Below are 20309 nucleotides of genomic sequence, written 5' to 3' on the forward strand. Positions count from 1 at the left end.
TTGAACATCAATAAGCTTTATTTCCCGTACAATCAGTTAAAGCATGCGTGGTTTTCTTTTTAAGTTTCATATTACGGATTTTTTTTTAAACTTGGAAACTATAACTGCTTCGTTGTGTTCATAAATGATACCATGGATCTCAACTTGTATAAAGCAGTATCTTATTACAAAACAGCAATATTATTAGTTACACTCAATACTTTATTTGTGTCTTTAGATACGGTAATTAAATTTGATTTAGTTGATTTACAGCAGATTTTCATAATTCTCCACCGAATAGTTTATTTCATCGTCAATTCCTTTTTCGTGCGTTTGTAACTCTTTGTTGTCTGAAAGATTAAGACAGAGATTGTTTTCACATGTATTACAAAGTGTCTTCGTTTTAAACCAATACATGTTTCAGAATTAAATAATTTTTAACAATGTATTAAAAGTAACATCGTAAGACATATATTTGAAATGTTAATCCATTAGTTATGGATTTGTTTTCCCCTTGGTTGTATTCTATATGTTACAGTCAGGTAATACGTTTCGATATTTTAGCAAACACATAGCTGTATCCTTGCTCACAGCGGCCTTGTGTTTGACATAACAAATCGGACCTATGTTTCAAAATTATCATCGTTATACCTAATGCAACATCGACAACTATTATGAATAAATGATACAGAAATGTGTACTTTTCAAACAATTCGCTATTGATAAACAAAACCATTTAATTAAGGTTACCAGAATTACAGAGTTTTAAACAAACTGATTAAACGATAATCGCCGATGAAAAAAAGCTGTATCAAAAATGGTAAAACGAGAGCACTCGTAGGTTGTCATTTAATTTGGTTAATACAGAGCCTAATAGACAAACGACTGATCCACACTTTAATAAAGCGATTATGATAAAGTGGATTTATGTCGTCAACACAAAGACGCATTTTATTTTGCAAAGATAGAATCAGAGCTATATCATACCTTTCACTATTTCTATCGATTCATACTTGTGACTTTGCCCCTTATCAACATCTAAACCTAGAATAACTATGAAACTAAAATAAACGATTTCAAAGAAGAAACGAAACTATGACTCGTCTAATTTTAAAAGATATTGAAAGAGAATGACTCACATCAAAGGTAGTCATTTACTCTAACTTCTTAGGTTTGATTAAACTGTATATTTCTTCCTTTGGTAACTATACCAGCTAGGAAAGGAGTTGTAATTATTGATAACTGGCATGTCCTTAATATTACGAATTTGATCTGTGGGGTTAGAAAAAACCCGTTTACTACATGTATATCTTTTCACTAGAGTTTCAATGAATGACTCTCTGGTTGTCTTTGGGGGTACTCTACACTGGCACCAGAATAGAAAGAAAATGCCTCTGTACATGTTATACCTTACCCCTAGGTATTCTATAAGAACCATGGTCATGAAGGGGAACATTTTCTAACCCGTTTCAATCGCGCATTTCATACTTAAAACACGCAGTTCGGTAAATGTGTACTATGGATATCAAACATGTGGTGATTTATCTTCCATTGTGTCCCGGTCACATTTCTTCAATACTTCTTATCTTAGAAAAACAACGCGTAGTTTATAGCTATTTCAACGTTACACAAAAACTTGCTTGACCTTCCCCGGTGAAGTTCCGTTCTAGATTACAAAACCATTCTGATTGGCTGTAGTAAAAAAATCGTCATTTTACTACATGTGTTCGCTAAAATGTGAAAATGCAGCATAAATGTGCAAAATAAATAAAATAAACAGAACAGATGCAAGCCAATGTACGATTTCAAATTAAAGATCATTAAACAAGATGAATTTCATTCATCATTTCCAGTTTTAGTGTGAAATTGTATTTTTTTTAAATTCTGATTTTGTTTGTTTACATTTTGCCAAACATGTGCACATGGCCGTGACCTCTAGACCGGATGTTCATTAGGGGAGGTCAAGCAAGTTTTTTTCTGTAAAGTTGACGAAAGCATAAAATATGTTGATAATCTCAGCAATATGGAATATTGAGACAAGGTGACTGGTGCACGATGGAAGATAAATTATTGCTTGTTCAATATACTAGGTACCCATTCACCGAACTGCGCGTTTAAGTTGAGAAATGTACGATTGAAACGGGTTAGTATATTTTCCCTTTCATGACCATGGTTCTTATAGAATACCTAGGGGTAGGGTATAACATGTGCAGAGGCATTTTCTTTCTGATCTGGCGCCAGTGGTACTCTATGCTTCTGGGAAATCTACTCTTGTCTTTATTTTTCTAAGTTACTGCATGAAGGAGAATTAATGCATCTACATTTTATTTTGCTCTATCGTAAAGAAAATCGATGAGTATAATGCATGTTAATTGTCTTTTCACTTTCATAGAATAATTGCAGAATATTTAAAATTTGTATTTATTTAGAATGCATAATGCAAACATTCCATGACGTTCTAAATCGTTGGAAACATGGGGAGGAAATACAAAATGCAGACAACTAAAATGGTCTCATTACTACCCCTTATATGCGCTTAGATGAAAAATAAATCTTACGTTTAGTGACTTCATCAAATGCACCGTATGCATGGATGGAACCTGTAAATTATAAAAATAAAGCTCTACTGCAATGTTCAGACAGCTGTTTACATGCAACATTAACAACAAAAAATGAAAGAGATTTTTCCTTTTAAGTTCATTTGTTGTTTTGATGTATTAAAGCGTATCATACAAGTATTGAAAGTGACAAAAGGATCACAGGTCATATCGCTTATCCTTAGCTGTAACAAATGTAAAAGACCATATGTGCCCTAACATGAAAGGTTAACTTATTAACGCGACGACGGAGCAGTTACAATTATTAAGAGAGAGAGAGAGAGGGGGAGTACCTTTTCCTTTATCTGTTGCCTCGTACTGCTGTATTTTTGGCCTTAGAACTTCCCCTTTTATAATAATGAACATGTTATTGATAATTAGTTCTTAGTTATCAGATTTATTTATTTTATTTTTTTGCCTCTTTAAATATGCTTTATTATATATTTGAAACAAATACCACTCCTAAAGAACGAAACATTTTTCATTTGTGACTATGCTTGATAAAGTTGATTTATATCGTTAGCACAATGACATATTTTATTTTGCAAAGATAGAATAAGAGCTATATCTTACCATTCGCTATCTCTATCGATTCATACTTGTGACTTTGCCTCTTCTCAACATCTAAACCTAGAATAAATATGAAACGAAACTAAAACGTTTAAAAGATATCAAAAGATAAAGAATAAATGCAAAAGTAGTCATTTACTTTTACCTTAGGTTTAATCAAACTGCATATTTTCTTCATTTAGTAACTATACCAGCCAGGAAAGGAGTTATTATGATAATTGATGTGTGGCATGTCCTTCACATAACTAATTTGATCTGTGGGGTTAGAAACAATCCGTCCACTATATTTTTCCACTTAAGTTGCAACGAATGACTCTGGCTGTCTTTTGGCTACTTTATGCTTCTGGGAAATTTACCCGAACCTTTATTTCTTAAGTTATTTTATGAAGAAGATTGAATGAATCTATATCGTATTTTGTAATACACAATTCAGATGCTCTATGAAAATCGATGAGTATTATGCATGTTAATTGTTTCCTGCTCTTGTCACTTCACGGAATAATTGTAGAATAATCTGTATTTATTTAGAATACATAGTTCAAACTTTCACTGACGTTCAAAATCGTTGGAATTATGAAGATGAAATCCTATATTGCAATCGTGTATTTACTTATTGATACAAAAGGCACATGGACAACTAAAATGGTCTAATTTCTACCCCTTAGATGCATTTACATGAAAAAATATATCTTAGGTGTAGTGACTTCATTAAGTTCACCGTATGCATGGATGGAACCTGTAAGTTTTGAAAATAAAGCTTTACTGCATTATTCAGAAACCCATCACATGCAACAGTTACAAAGAATGGAAAATACTTCTCCTTTTAAGTTTATTCTCTGCTTTGATACGTCAAAACGTGTCACACAAGTATCGAAAGTGACAGAAGAATTACAGGTCATATCGCTTATCCTTAGCTGTAACAAATGTAGAAAGGTCATCTCTACCCTAAAATGAAAGGTCAACTTATTTTCGCGACGATGCCTGTAAGAATTATTGAGAGAGAGAGAGAGAGAGAGAGAGCGTACCTTTTCCTTTATCTTTTTCCTCATACTGTCGCATTTTTGGCTTTAACACTTCCCCTTAAATAATAATGAAAATGTTATTGATTGATCCTTAGTTAAAAAATTATGTTCAAAATTTTGCCTCTTTAAATATGCTTTATTATATATTTGAAACAAATACCACACCAATCCTAAAGAACAAAATATTTTCTTTTGTGACTGTACTAAAGAAAGTGGATTTATTTTGTCAGCACAAAAACACATTATATTTTGCAAAAATATAATTAGACCTATATCATACCTTTCACTATCTCTATCGATTCATACATGTGACTTTGCCTCTTATCAACATCTAAACCTAGAATAATTATGAAACGAAAATAAAACGTTTCAAACAACAAACGAAATTATGAGTCGTCTGGTTTTAAAATATATCAAAAGAGAAAGAATAATATCAAAAGTAGTCATTTACTCTTTCCTTGTAGGTTTAATCAAAAGTATCCTTTTTTTTCGTTTAGAAACTATACCAGCCAGGAAAGGAGTTACCATTATTGTCAACAGGCATGTCCTTAATATGACCAATTTCATCGGTGGGGCTCAAAACAACCCGTCCCCTATATCTTTCCACCAGAGTTGCAATGAATGACTCTCTGGCTGTCTTTGGGGGTAATCTATGCTTCTGGGAAATCTATCCTAACTTTTATTTCTTAACTTACTTTATGAAGAAAATTGAATGCATCTACATTGTATTTTGTAAAACACAGTTCCAATGCTCTACGAACATTGATGAGTATAATCATGTTAATTGTTTTTTTTTTCACTTTCATAGAATGATTGCAGAATACTTGTAATTTGTTTTTAATCTGTGTTTATGCAAACATTCCCTGACGTTCCGATAACTTTGGAAAAATGAAGAGGAAATCCTAAAATGCAATCACGTATACATTTATTGATACAAACGGCACCTAGACAACTAAAATGGTATAGTTACTACCATTTAGATGCGTTTAGATGAAAAATAAATCTTACGTTTAGTGACTTCCTCAAGTCCACCGTATGCATGGATGGAATCTGTAAATTTTGAAAATAAAGCTTTAATGCAATATTTAGAAACTTGTAACATGCAACAGTAACAAAAAATGAAAGAGCCTTTTCCTTTTAATGTATTCATTGCTAGGTATCATACAAGTATTGAAAGTTACAAAAGGATTACAGGTTATTTAGCGTATCCTTAGTTGTTATAGAAATGTAGACCATTTGTACCCTAACATAAATGGTTAACATTTTTAACGCGATGACGAAGCAGTAAGAGAGAGAGAGAGAGAGAGAGAGAGTACCTTTTCCTTTATCTGTTGCCTCATACTGCCGCAGTTGTGGCTTTAAACTTTTGGCTTCAATGATAATGAAAATGCTATTGATAATAAATTCTTTGTAAACATTTTTTTCACAATTTTGCTACTTTAAATATGCATATTTTTTAAACCTGAAGCGAATTATACCAAACATAAAGTACAACACAGTTTCATTTGAGACTATGCTTTTGCATATCATTTGCAAAGGTACAGTAGTTTTATTTAATCTTCAAACTATAAATCGGTTTTGCGAACAATATTTCTTACGTTATTTATGATATTTAAGAAATGTTTGTAATTTCAGACCTACTTCAGCATCAATTGTTCATTAAGGAATTTAAGAAAAAATATATTTTACTGACAGTTACTAGATAATCTACTTAAACGCTAAATGATTTTTAGTAGTGAACATTTTAAATATGTTGCAGTGTTAATCCTATTACAAAGCTAAACTGTTCCATGAATTATTTCTTACTACCGGTAATCTAATAATTAAATTCATGTTGATAGTTATCGATGTCCTCATGTACTGTTTTAAAATTCTTTAATGACTCTTAAATCGAAATAATATAATATTGCAAGAGAATACTTGAATATAATTGATAGTTAAACACAGTTTCTGGCCATTGATTAATACAGCTATAAGAAGATCCTTTGGAAGCAACACACAACCAAGCAAAACAATAGCAGAGGTGATTTAAAGTCTCATGAACGGTATTGATGTCCACAACATCCAAGACGCCTTATAACACGAGCTTAATAGAATCTAAACTGTTTTTACGTTTCACCCTGCTTTTACAATATAATTATATTTTGTTTTATTTTAAATTCCTAGCCAAAATGAAATAAAACATTGAAAGACATTACCACGGCAGTGTACGCTTGTTTCCAGTTCTTTCATGAAGCCTGGTACTACAGATTGAAAAGAGAACATTAATTTACTTAATCTAATCACCATGACAAGAAAATGCAGGAGAGAAATTCATCGCGAATTAAAACTCAACAACATATTTCACCATTTGAAATCAAACACTACCTGAAATTTGTTTAGTTTCTTTTCGACTGCTTTCATTATTCTCGTCCTTGCTGTACTCTACATTTTCATATGCAAAAAGCTTGGTTGTGATAAGCCGCTTGTTGTGTCTGTAAAGCGAATTATAAGACACTGGCTATTTTATATAACGAACTATAATGACTGAATATAGGCCAGTATTGTTTTGATTTATTGAAACCTTATATATATATATATATATATTGTTTTAAGTATATGCATATATTTGGAGTATATAATTGTACTTCATTTATGAATTAGATAAGGTAGTCGATCAAATTAAACATTCAGGTGTGTAAAATAACCTTGAGTTAGTCAGTCTTCTCCTTACAAAAATGGTCACAACCATGCCCAAAATCACAATGGTTATCAACGCTACAAGTGTTCCCAATATTATACTCATGGTTGGTAGTTCCGTCGTCTTGGCGATTCCACGAGGAATGTCTATTCAATGAAATGATAATTGGCTGTGTTAGATTTTACTTCTATAAGGCACACAGTATATTAAATATAAATTTAGACTACCGTTTTAATGCTAAATACAAGCGTTAAAGCAACTTGGAAAGAAAAATTCTTAGCACAACGGTATTATCATTCAGGCTTCGTATCGATAAAAGCAAAGTATTTCCAACAGAAGCAGTGAATACGATCTGAGAGATATATTTGTAAATAAGGTTCAAATATAAATATAACGGCTAAATTGTACCCTTTGTTCTGATGCGAAGTTCACCCGATGTAGCTGATCTTCCGAGTTTGTTGACAGAATATATCATAATTTCGTATTCAGAACCACTCGTCAAACCACTCAGAGTATAGTTCATATGCTCTTCGCCTTTGTCCGCAATAGAAACATTAACCCACGTATGGGCTGATACTTTCTTATATCTCAGGATAAATGTCTGAGCTGGTCCGCCATCTAAACCTGGCCTCCATCTCACTGTGAAGGAGGATTCTGTTTTTAGATCTTCGATATGCTCAAAGTCAATTGGTGGATACGGCTTTTCTAAAATAATAAGCATAGAATTTTTGTAACTGCAGTACAACATTGCACGACTAGATGAACATGTATCAGTTTAATAGAAGCTATTAATTTCACAATTTCAATTTTCTGAGTGCAAATTCTATAGAAAGAGGCTAGTAAACCGGATTTAAAACAATTTATCGGCAATCTTATTTCGTTACAATTATATTAGTAAAGATTGAATTGTTTCCTTAAAGATAGAAATGCGGTATAATACATAAGGTAAGGTCATCATTAGATACTTTTAAAAATATTTAAAAAGCAAATATGAATATAATAATATGTTTAAAAATAGTAAAATGTAGTAAAAGTTTCAAAATTTATTTTCTATAGAAATCTGATATTTCAAGCGAAAATCTCCTAAAATTATATTTATATTTTACAATACCTTCGGGTCTAACTGTAAATATTTGCTCAAAAGTTCCGGTACAGTTTTCAATGTCCAGACGATACGTTCCGTAGTCCGATCGTCCGAACTCAAGAATTGTAAGAATTTTTTGTAGTCCAGATGTACGACTTGAAAGGCTAAAGGATTTTAGGAAGAACCCAGTGCTAATATTAAAAGTGATATCTTCTTAAAATGATATTTATATTTTCACAATACCTTCTGGTCCAACTGTAAACATTTGCTCAAAAATTCCAATGGAGTTTTCAATGTCCAGACGATACATCCCATAGTCTGTTCGTGCGACCTCGAGTATTGTAAGATTTGATTGTAGTCCAGACGTATTTATAATGATATTGTCATTGACTGCTAGAGATATCCATACAGAACCATTATATCGCCGCCATTTGTAACCAGAAATATCGGGTACTGGATAGGCTAAAGCTGTGAAACTCAGGGTAACCGGAACTTGTTCAGAACTAAATATTCTATCTCTTACCTTTACTGTCGGTGAGGGTCGAGGGAAACCTAGCAAATAAAAAAAAAAGATAAGATGAGCCAATTACAGTATCCGAGCATGACCGGTCAAGAATAAGTTCGAATAAGAGTGATTTCTGTTTAAGACCAAATACTCATGTCGTTTGGTATACATGTTGTTTATATTCATTACATGTGAACTGATTAAAATACAATTAAAGCAATATGCCCACTGCTTTAATATGATGTCATCTTATTTTAACTGTACATATATGAATAAACATTGATCACAACATTCCTAGATTCGCAGAAGTTAGCTAAAAAATGACTATTTTACTTGGCCGGTTATTCTAACAGAGAATAAATTACCTGTGTTAATGAGCAAACAAGAAGTATGATAGGACGGGTAGAGTACAAACAAATTAATAAGGATCTATCACATTGTCAGTACTAATCGCAGATATATTTATTCTTATAGAATTCCATTCAAACAATATATTTGCATCTTTCAAAACATTGTTAATTGCAACAATTATAAACCGGATTTCGGACATGTGGAAACTATTATTAGAGAAGGTGGGATGTGGGACTTTTGATACCTCTTTAAAGAGCAATAATAAAAATTGTAAACCAATTCAAATGTGTTAAAAATGAGCAAATTTAACATCAGAATCATTGATAATCATGACTAAGGTTTTAACTTACATTTGACATTTATGGTGAGATATTTTTTAGACGGCTTCCTATAATTATATTCATTCATTCCTGTACATACATATACTCCAGCCTGAAGACATCCTGCAGATTGACTCGTATATGCAAGGGCTAGCGCATAATCCTTGGTCGTCTTCAAGATATTATCCATGAAATATAACGTTATATTTGATTTGGGGTTACTGTCAATTTTGCATCTAAATTCAATAGTTGTGTTCTCGTCTATAGTAACGGGATTTTGACCTTGATGTCCATTCAGAAAGAAGTCTACCACACCTGCCTTATCTGTAATAAAATCTGTAAAAATATCCTTTGGAAGCAAAGAATGCATCCACGAACAATAATAGCAGACTCGGTTTGATTGAGTCTGTTCATGAGAGGTAATGAAATGTGCAACACCTCTCACGCCCCCTAGCACCGGCTTAAGCGGAACTCTATTACACATATGTTGAATGGACTCCATGATCCCAAAGGACCAGAAAATATAACAACACTGAATCCACTATAAGTCAATTCCATTAAAATACCTGATATTCCGAACCAACAGCATTGACAATAAAAAACCTAACGTTATATTATGTATTGAACTGAATGTATATTTCATGAAATGGCAGCTTTCTTTAACCTTCTAGGCTTAAATAGATTTACAGGTGAAAGACTTCTAATTAAACTTTAAAATTGTAAGGTTTTAATAGATATATATGTATATCGAATTTTATAGTAATTTTATTTTGATTAATTTGCTTTTGATACCACTTCGTACACACAATATAAGGAAATAAAGAAACATCCTTTTTCTTAACCTTTTTATCTATTAAAAAAAAAACTGAACCTTTTTTTAATTTAAATAAAATCCAGCAATTATCTTAGTGAGAAATGCTTTGCTATAAGAGTTATAATTTAATTACTTAACATGACTGAGCAATCAAAATTAGTATCTTATCAATTAAAATAATTTTGTGTACATGCTGAAAAAAGACTAAAAAAAACAACAGCATTTCAATTAATAAAATGCAAAACACAGGAAATAACCAATTTACCTGTAGGCAATAAAATTTATGATTCTCTGACAATAATTAGGCTACATGTCAAGTCTACAGGGGTTTTATGGACCCTTACCAGACTGGACCAGACAGGATCTTGTATATTGGGGATTAAAAAGTCTGGTATTTGCGGGGAGGGGGGGGGGGTGGAGGGGGGGGGGGGTCACTTATATAGGAGATTTTCTTTGCCTTTAAGAAACCCAATGTTTGGTTAGTTTTTTGGTGATGTTGTCAATGTGATCATTTCATGTAAGGTTGTGTGATATAGTTATGCCAAGGTATTTTGCAGATGGTACTGTTTGTAAGATGGTTTTGTGTAAAAGGTACTGTGTTGGTATAGGTGTTTTACGTTTAGTGATCTGTAATACTTGGCATTTAGACGGATTGAATTTCATGTCCCATTTTGGTTCCCAGAGTTCCAGCTGCTGTAAGTCTTGTTGTAGTAGGCTTGAATGAGAAGAGACAGTCAGAGAAAGGTAGATGGCCGTGTCATCGGCAAAGAGTCGAACTTTAGAGTGTTTAATAAAGTCAGGTAGATCGTTGATATAGATAAGAATAAGAGAGGCCCGAGGCCCGAACCCTGGGGAACACCTGAGGAGACTGGTATGGTGCCTGATGTGGACCCGTTAACTACCACTGACTGTGACCTGTTATCAAGAAAAGCTTTAATCCATTTAAGAGTATGACCCCTTACACCATAGAAATGCAGCTTGTAGAGTAGTTTTTCATGGTTGACCATATCGAACGCCTTTGAAAAGTCAAGGAGTATGAGGTCAACTTGACTTTTCAGGTTCAAGAATTGAAGGATATCTTCTACTAACATTAGTAACTGAGTTTGCAAGACCTCTTTCTTCGGAAACCATGCTGCAATTCATAGAACATATTGTTCTTTGTGAAGTGTTTTGTTATGCTAGAGGATACAATGTGTTCCAGGGTTTTACACAAGATACAGGTAAGAGATATTGGGCGATAGTTGGCTGGGTCTGACCTAGAGCCTTTCTTAAAGATGGGAGCGACATTCGCCATTTTCTATGGGGATTAAGGTTGCTGAGTAGTTTTTCAATACCTTGTGTTGAAATTTCAATATCAGGCATAGGTTTGTGTGGACTGTACGTTTCTTTTCCAGGGATCTCTTTACCTGTATCTGCGATATCCTGGACCTTCATATCAGTCATATTTTTCAGAGAGAGAGGAGATTTTGAAGTAAAAACTGACTGAAATTGCTTATTGAGTTCTGTGGCTTTGTCAGGGTCCTGTGTGTGAAGTTTGTTGTCATGTTTGAGTGTGTCAATGCCAGTGGAATCTTGTTTTGAGTGCTTGAGGAGGCTGTATACTTTCTTGGTGTTTGGTCTGTTATGTTGTGCTTGCATTTGATCAGTTTCGACGTTCACATTAAGGATATCTTCAAGGTACTCTTCATATGCTAATTTGGTTTCTTTCCTACATTGATGTTTGAGACTAAGGTAAGTTTCCTTGGGAATTTTGTTTGTCTTATATTTCCTAAAGTCTTAATCCCGTCTTCTGTAGAGTCGTTTTAGGATAACCTTGATCCAAGGGAATTTATCTTTGGTTGATGACATTTTAGACGGGATAAATTTCTTAATTCCTTCTTCGATAGAGCTGGCGATGGTCTTCCAAAGAGATTCTACTGATAAATTTTCATAGGAGTTTGACAATGTAAGGGAGTTATGGAGTTCTGATACATATGACCTAAGACCATCCCAGTCAGCCTTTTTATAGAGGTGAATTTGTCTAGGTTTTTGGGGCTTTCTTTTGGGCAGATGCGTTTGACTGTACCAGGACAGCATCATGATCACTGATACCTGGAATTACACTGGTTCGTTTGACAATTGACGGGTAACTCGTCATGAATAGATCTAGGATGTGATTTTCACGAGTTGGCTCCTGGACTACTTGGGTCAAATAAGATATTAATGAATTCCCTGTAGAAGGACTGATACCTACAGTCTGAGGTTGGGACAATGTTTGACCAGTCCATTTTTGGCATATTTAGATCCCCACCCACCCAGATTTACGCTGACATCGGTACTTTTTCTAATGAGTTTTTCACGTTTGACTGAAAACAACCAGTGAGACAGGAGCCCACATGTGTGCTCTTCCAGCCACAAACACTTGTTCAGTGCAATTAAATTAATTCTTTGTCATTAATGTAAACACTTCTGCACAGTTTGACGATGGACTGCCGTTTTTTAAAATTTCCACCAAAAATGGTAAAATTTTGTACAAAACGACCCCTGAGAACGTTTGTACCAAATCATAAGTATGACACTGTCAAGCAAAAACTAGCTATTCCTCAGTAATCGGTAAATTTTCATTGCATGCATACAAAATAATCGACCAAAACTGATTCCAACGCAGTGTGCGGTGGGTACAATTGCAACGCATTATGGTGTATCTTGTTTCTTTAATGTATGTTAAGGAGCCTTTTAACTTAACTATACAGCACTTTTCCCGGGATTTTGATTGGGTTAGGGCCATGAAATCACTTTCACAATAGACAGCAACAGAAACTAAAAGTTTAGAATAAATATAATATTGACTTGCACATCCGTATTTACAAAATATCAACTGACGATATTGATTGTTTGATTAAATGCTGATCACATGCGACTTTTGCATCGTAAAATATGCCAACTTGACTAATGTACAATACAGTGACTTATACGTAGCATACCATTACAAAATGCCATTGAGCAGCTCCGTTATAGGAGTTAAGACTTTTTACAAGTAGGCTGATTTACCTATACTTATACAATATCTTTTTATTTTCAGACGTTTACCATAGGATTTCAAAATGTCAATGAAAAGGTTAAGATTTTTAGTGTAGTGACAAGATGAGATTATGCGATCGTCCGTCGTCCGTCCGTCGTCCGTCCACAAATTATTGTGTAAGTAGTATAGATTATGATGGTTCTGGCGCAGTTTGGCCCCATTTTGACCCTCACCCTCGGTCCAAACCAACCATTGCCGACCTATTAAAAAAAAACAAAAAAAAAAAAACAGGTTTTCATAGTACTTTATGAAAACCTTCAGTAAATTATAATCAGACACTAGAACTGCCAAATTTCTGCCAAAATCCTGCCACGAAGGCAGCAAAGTGGCAGTCGCTGCCACCTTGCCAAACTTTTGGCAAGACTTCAACAATGTTATTTAATATACTTAAATTTGATAAAATACTTATATTTAAATTTCTGCCAAATTTCTGCCACGAACACTGTGGGGAAACGGACACCGGATATAGCTCAAAAAGTGATAAGAAAATGAACGTTTTATTTTGACTCACGATAAGTTTTTCATCATTTTTTGTATTTTATGTTGATATATTTATCAAAATTGAAGAGTTTTGAATAGCTTGATCATTTACAATGTACGTCTATGATGGAAATTAGTCTCTTTTCTTGTATGATAGTACACTCCTCGATGAAAGCTGCATGATCACTAACAAATGTTCAGTAAGGCGGTAGGATTTCTTACATAAAACAACAAGAGTAAGAGTAAAAACTGAATCGAGCGATTTTATTGAAATTATATCGTCCCGTATTATGTTAGATATCAATACGATACGTTATGTTGTTGCGGAGATATTTGTGCTTTTTGATGACCTGAAAGTGTACTGAGGATAGACGGAGCAAATAAAATTACTGCACAGGGGATAGCAATTGAGTGGACTGAGGATAGTAACGATCCTTTTTGAATAATGAGACTGCGATAATGGTTACGGCTTTTTAGCTTTACGGTTAGTCGTGGGGATATGATTTCACCATAGTCCATATCGAGAGATGAGAGTAAAAGTGTTTTTTTCTTTTAAAAAAAACAACAAATCTGTATGCACTTAAAACAGTTTCACTCTGACCTCTCGGTATGCTCGTCTTTCTTTTCGTCCACTTGTCTAACTGTTCGGCCCTCCAGATCAATACTTGCAATGGTTGGTCAAATTGAGTAGATATTGCATTTAATTTAGCAGATAGGATTCAGTTACTTCCCTTAGTTTCTAATGTGCAATTTCAATCCAAATAGATTTTGTCCACAAAAATAAGTATCCTTTTTGGTTGCGGGGATATCCCGCTACCAAAGTTACAAGTGTATTTCTGACAATCATATAGCATCTTTATTTCTTCCGAATCACATCTAAAGGATGTTCATGTGCTACACAAAATAGTTCCATTCACGAACAACGCTGATAAATTATCAATGAACAAGCATTTTCTATTCAACCTCTCACACTGACCATTTAGATTATACAAGATCTATCAATGAAAAGTTATTCCAGCCCATGGTTACATCACATGCTAGGTCAGGCAGAGTTCATCTTAGATATGAGGCACATTAAATTTGTATTTGTTTCTCATTCATGTATATTCATAGACTGGCATTCAAACAGAAAATAAATCTACCAAAACCCGCAACCAACAGACATTTCAAGGCATTGATTTCAAATCAGTTAAAAATGGGTAAACAATATTGAGTTCACAAGTATAGATTAGTTAACCGTAGTGTGCACAAGCCTCAACGTTTGAGTCGCAAATATTTGAATATGGTATCAAGTTTAAATCTGACTTATCGAGGGACTCAAAACATTGCGTCAACATTAAATCGCCCCTATTGGATGTACGCACGTATTGAGTGTACTATATACTGACTATAAAGGTTAGGGTTAGGTTTAACATAGGTTTAACAGTGAACATTCAATATATGGCCTTAGAATTGACATGGTGTTTGCTATATATGGTATAGCTTTGTAAATCACGTAGGCACGTTTTGCACATAGAGGTCTTCAGCTAGGAATGAGATATTGTGATCTAATTTGGTACACTTGATGCCTTTTCTAAGACCGTGCTTTGCGTTTTGGCCTCTTGTTACTTGGAACAGAAAAATGGTCTCTGCACGTTAACTACAGAGAGAAACTAAATATTGCGACCATTCTTGATATTTAAGCAGCTTGCTTATAGACGTTGATTTTGAAGAGCATAGATCAAATTCATTGTTACTTAGATTAAGTTAGAAATACAATTATAGGTCATATCGCGACTTCCCAGCTTTGATAGTGGAAGAAGACACCAGGTGACCCACCGTGCATTATTTCATCACGAGTGGGCACCTGGGTAGAACAACCGTCCTTCCATAAGCCAGCTGGATGGCTTCCCCACATGAATAATTCAATTCCCCAATTGAGGCTTGAACCCATATCGACGAGGGACAAATGATTTGATGTCGGCGACCTTAACCACTCGGCCACAGAGGCCCCTCAACGTGTGGTTGATATCTTGATCCGAAATTCATAGAAAAATTATGTTACGGATAACACAGATCAAACAGTTACAGTCGGCAATATATTGGATCGTTATATAGATCCATGTTTTAGTTGTCATCTCATTGTGGTAAGACCTAGTAATTGAAAAGTTTGAAAAAGACATATATTGTACATGGACAGTGTTACTATCAATCAGAAAACAGGGTTTTTTGTCCCGTCATTCTATATGCTATCCTCAGTATACATTTGTCAACTTAGAAACTATCCTCAGTACATAATACGGCTATCCCCATTACAGTTTTGTAAACATTTCTAAGGGCATATCTTTAACAGTTTAAAAGTTACATTGCCAATTCTTACAATAAAAATAGTTTAGCTTATGCTCGTAAAATTGTTCGATTCAGAATTTTAATTTATTCGAAATATTCCTTAAAAATAACAATATTTGTGGAAATTCTGTGAATTCTGTGGTGATCATCTCAAATTTTTAGTAAAAGTTTTCATGCTCTGCTAAATCGTGAGCATTATACAATACACCAAAGTCTAAATTTAGCATTCAGCTATGAGATCAAACACTGGTTTCATTTGTGGATACGGTAGATAAGCGTTAATACAGCAAGATCTTACCTCTGGTAAAGAAAAACAACTGCACATTTGCCTGTTTACTTATCACTTTCTGAGCTATATCCGGTGTCCGTTTCACCACAGTGACGAAGGCAGCAATGTGTCAGTGTCTGCCACCTTGGCAAACTTTTGGCAAACTTTTGACAAATTATTTTAATTGATAAAATGTAAAGGTATTTAAACTTATTTTGAATTAGTAAATTCATTATTAGTCTTTAAATAGGGGCCATACTTTTCAATGGATCTTCATGAAAGTTAGTCAGAATGTTCACCTTGATGATATCTAGGTAAAGTTTGAAACTGAGTCACGTGCCTCAAAAACTAGGTCAGTAGGTTAAATAATAAAAAAACCTTGTGACCTCTCTAGAGGCCATATTTTTCATGGGATCTATATGAAAGTTGGTTTGAATATTAATCTTGATAATATCTAGGACAAGTACGAAACTGGGTCAACTGCGGTCAAAAACTAGGTCAGAAGGTCTAAAAATAGAGAAATATTGTGACCTCTCTAGTGGCCATACTTTGGAATGGATCTTCATGAAAATTGGTCAAAATGTTCACCTTGATGATATCTATGTCAGTTTTGAAACTGGGTCACGTGCCGTCAATAACTAGGTCAGTAGGTCAAAAAATAAAAAAACCTTGTGATCTCTTTGAGGCCATATTTTTCATAGGAACTGTATGAAAGTTGCTATGAATGTCAATCTTGTTGATATCTAGGACAAATCCGAAACTGGGTCAACTGCGGTCAAAAACTAGGTCAGTAGGTCTAAAAAAAGAAAAACCTTGTGACCTCTCTAGAGGCCATACTTTTAAATGGATCTTCGTGAAAATTGGTCAGAATGTTCATCTTGATAATATCTAGGTCAAGTTAGAAACTGGATTACGTGCCGTCAATAACTAGGTCAGTAGGTCAAATAATAAAAATCCTTGTGACCTCTCTAGAGGCCATATTTTTCACGGGATCTGTATGAAAGTCAGTCTGAATGTTCATCTTGATGATATCTAGGTCAAGTTCGAAACTTGGTCAACTGCGGTCAAAAACTAGTTCAGTAGTTCTAAAAATAGAAAAAACCTTGTGACCTCTCTAGAAGCCATATTTTTCAATGGATCTTCATGAAAATTGGTCAGAATTTTTATCTTGATGATATCTAGGTCAAGTTCAGAACTGGGTCACATGAACTCAAAAACTAGGTCACCATTCAAATTATAGAAAAAACAACGTCATACTCAGTTCAAAACTGGGTCATGTGAGGACAGGTGAGCGATTCAGCACCATCATGGTCCTTTTGTTATTCTTGGTGATACGTGATATCAGGTTCAAGAACCTTCCATGATGCTTTAAATAGGAAGCTGTTTGAGGTCAGATAAAACCTAAATTAAGGTCTTATTGAACAGCTTTGCGGTATATTTTAATAGAAAAATATCACCAGTTCGGACATTTAACATTTGGTGGATATACATTAACATTGTGGATTAAAATCAATCTTTTAAGGGAGGATTTAAATTCATTGGATTTACTAAATTGAGATTGGATTGAATGATAAATTTGGAAATAATAGACTGGATTCAAATTTGAGCAGGACATCATTTGGACTATTCTTGAACACTGTAAGTAGATTTTACTGCTAGTTTACATTTTAAGGCAATTGAATCGTTACTTTTCTAAATAAATTTGCTATTGTTAATAGTTGCTGAATTCTTTTTCTGTTACCTTCAGAAATGAAGGCAGGATAAATTATTTGGACTGGTGCCCCCTATAGCAATTCGAATTTGTAACAAAGGAACAAATTTAAACATTAAAGTTTATGGGAAAAACTTCTTTAAACAGTTGTTTAACAATTTTTGATCAGAGAAAAGTCATTTATATTTCCTGTATTTGGCTACCCTGTGGTATTCCATTAGGACTGGGCATCCAGGTAAACATCAGAACACACACTGGACACTGTTTAAACCTTGAAAGATAATTTGAACTGACGGGAATTGTTTTGTCTCCGGTCACATCTAAGATAGACCACGGGGTATGAGGAATCTCGAGGAAAAGGGTAAAGAAGCGCCATAAAACGACAAGTGGAAAAAACTGATGACACAACTGGTATTACACGAAGCAGTCTTTGTCGATACTATGCAGACTGAGTTATTACTGTCATGGATCTCATATTGAACCGAGTTTGTAATGTTATGAAAATCACTGAGCATATAATTATGACTGTATTTCGTTTGAATATGAGTTAAACAACTTTGGTTTTAAGAATATTATAACTAACATTCTATCAAAACAGAACATGTACTTACTCATCTAACATCCATTTGTGTGACATTATATGTATATCAGATATACAAAATATATAAATTCTATGTGAAGATTTCAGAGTTTAATCTATGCATACATTAAGTTAAATTATATGGTATCATGAAAAGCCCTTTGTGAAAATTTGAAAGTTTTAAATATTTTACTGCTTTGTTATATTATCTTCCTGATCTATTTTGTAAAAGCGATATCAGGTGTACTTGTGCATTTCAAGCATATGCACTTAAAGTTGATATACAAATGTCTGGATTTTGTTTGGATTATTTTTAAAATGTTGTTTTGTTCTGCATTGGTAAGTGTTATTTTGAAGAGTAAAACAATTGAACACAGATTTAGTTTCATATTATTTTGAAAATTCACAATTCAATTTTTATCTAAATCTAAAAACAGACTTCATTGTGATTTTCTGCAGCTCTGTTCTGATAAAACAGATTCGAGCGACATACAAAATGTTGAAACGGCGCGGCATCTTGATCCTGTCATCAAACAAAAATCTCAACACATATCGTATGGGTTCGCACAAAAAAAGAAAACCAGACTTTGTGCATATTTTAATGTTACAAATGTCAGTAAATTGTTCGTATCAGGAATTATCAGCATCGGTCCACGCTGAAATCTTGAAAATTATCAACTGAATGTCTTAAATCATTCAGCATAATTCAACAAAATAAATGTCACTGAACAATTTACAGAAAAATGTGAGTTTTTTTGTTTTACCTCTTAAATATTACGGAGCAACTTTCAACGCAGTGAATCAAAATGTATAATAGCTTAAGCTCTGGTAAGTTATATTAATTATGTCTTGCCCATCTGTTACAACAGCAACGCCAACTGACGGACAGACAGAATCACAGATGTCTGACAAAACTAAATATCAACTTTAATAACGGTATGCATTTAAGTGGCTCATTTACAGTCGAGGGTCGATAAAATACGAGTAACTGTGCAATTGTCAAGCGATTGTAATATGAAACATGAAATTGTACTATAAAATTATCTCTCGTTAAAATATTAACTGTGATGGTTGGATCTTTATTTTTTGTTTGGTTTAAAGTGACACCGACTCAAAGGTACAAAGGCGTTTTATTCCAGCTACTGAAGGTAGAGGAAGACCTAAGGTGCCATTCTGAGCTTTATATAATCACGAGCGGGCATCTGGTTAGAATTACTGACCTTCCGTTAGCCGTCTGGATGGCTTTATCTACGCACTGAACGAGGTACGAATCAACCTTAGTAATGGACAAGTGGTGGATCTTTAACAAGATGTAGTTAAAAAATACAATTTACCAAAAATAAGTCCTTTAAAATTTTACTGATGGATTAGTTTGGAATTGTTTATGTGAGGAAGCCATCTAAGGTATACTACACAGGTATCCGCGTGAGGAGTTTTATATAATTCAGTGATTTTCAGTTTACATTTCTAACATAAATTCTACCATATGAAGCTTTTATCTAAAAAGCGACAATGCGGTTCGCTCACTTTTCCCAGCCAGATGGAACTTTGAAAGTGATAGTAGAAAACTTAATTATATAATAAGTCTTACTGTTCATACACCCGCATATAAACTGTACACATATGCACAAATGAAATATGAATGGAATGATATAAACATAAATATTACAATCATACAAAACCGGTACTTAAATAAGTAAGTTTTAGGAATCCAAAAGTGTTTACGAGAGCTGTAAAACATTTATTACAACTAAAGAAAAGACCCACTTACTTTTAATTATCAATTTCTGACAAAACCGGTCCTGTCTTGCCAAGAGACCACTGATACTTTTGATAACTATCCCAACAGAATTGTTTATGTAAATTTTTGGCGGCCGATAAGATATCGCCGTAGTGTTGTATTAGTGTTCTGTTATATTTTCTGTTCAGAGTCTGCTAATATAATGCTATTAATGTGCT

At 33.9% G+C, this 20309-nt stretch overlaps 1 protein-coding gene across 8 annotated transcripts; it reads right to left on the reverse strand.

The window, feature by feature from the left end:
- LOC123526942 (nephrin-like) lies at window positions 1-9728 on the reverse strand. Of its 8 annotated transcripts, none has more exons than XM_053523949.1 (15): window positions 9139-9726; window positions 8176-8484; window positions 7257-7487; window positions 6856-6994; window positions 6536-6642; window positions 6367-6411; window positions 5485-5538; window positions 5177-5218; window positions 4449-4505; window positions 4172-4225; window positions 3150-3206; window positions 2870-2923; window positions 2538-2579; window positions 967-1023; window positions 1-329 (listed from the first exon to the last, which is right to left on the reverse strand). In XM_053523949.1, the coding sequence occupies exons 1-15, from the start codon at window positions 9608-9610 to the stop codon at window positions 247-249; spliced, it is 1803 nt and encodes a 600-aa protein (XP_053379924.1). In that variant the 5' UTR covers window positions 9611-9726; the 3' UTR covers window positions 1-246. The 8 variants fall into 8 exon arrangements, with proteins under 8 accessions (XP_053379924.1, XP_053379920.1, XP_053379923.1 ...); XM_053523945.1 differs by having other exon boundaries at window positions 7257-7553; window positions 9139-9712; XM_053523948.1 differs by lacking the exon at window positions 967-1023 and having other exon boundaries at window positions 7257-7553.
- Window positions 9729-20309: the final 10581 nt, after the last annotated feature.

This window comes from Mercenaria mercenaria, chromosome 14, assembly GCF_021730395.1.
Source record: "Mercenaria mercenaria strain notata chromosome 14, MADL_Memer_1, whole genome shotgun sequence".
In the NCBI taxonomy this organism is placed as follows: Eukaryota; Metazoa; Mollusca; class Bivalvia; order Venerida; family Veneridae; genus Mercenaria; species Mercenaria mercenaria.

Coding starts and splice junctions, on each gene's coding strand:
- LOC123526942 (XM_053523945.1), bottom strand. CDS start 9,610: ATGGAGTCCATTCAACATATGTGTAATAGAGTTCCGCTTAAGCCGGTG. Junction 4,506..5,176: donor ACTTGAGGAAGTCACTAAAC/GTAAGATTTATT, acceptor TAATTATTCTAG/GTTTAGATGTTGATAAGAGG. Junction 2,580..2,869: donor GGCAACAGATAAAGGAAAAG/GTACTCCCCCTC, acceptor TATAATTTACAG/GTTCCATCCATGCATACGGT.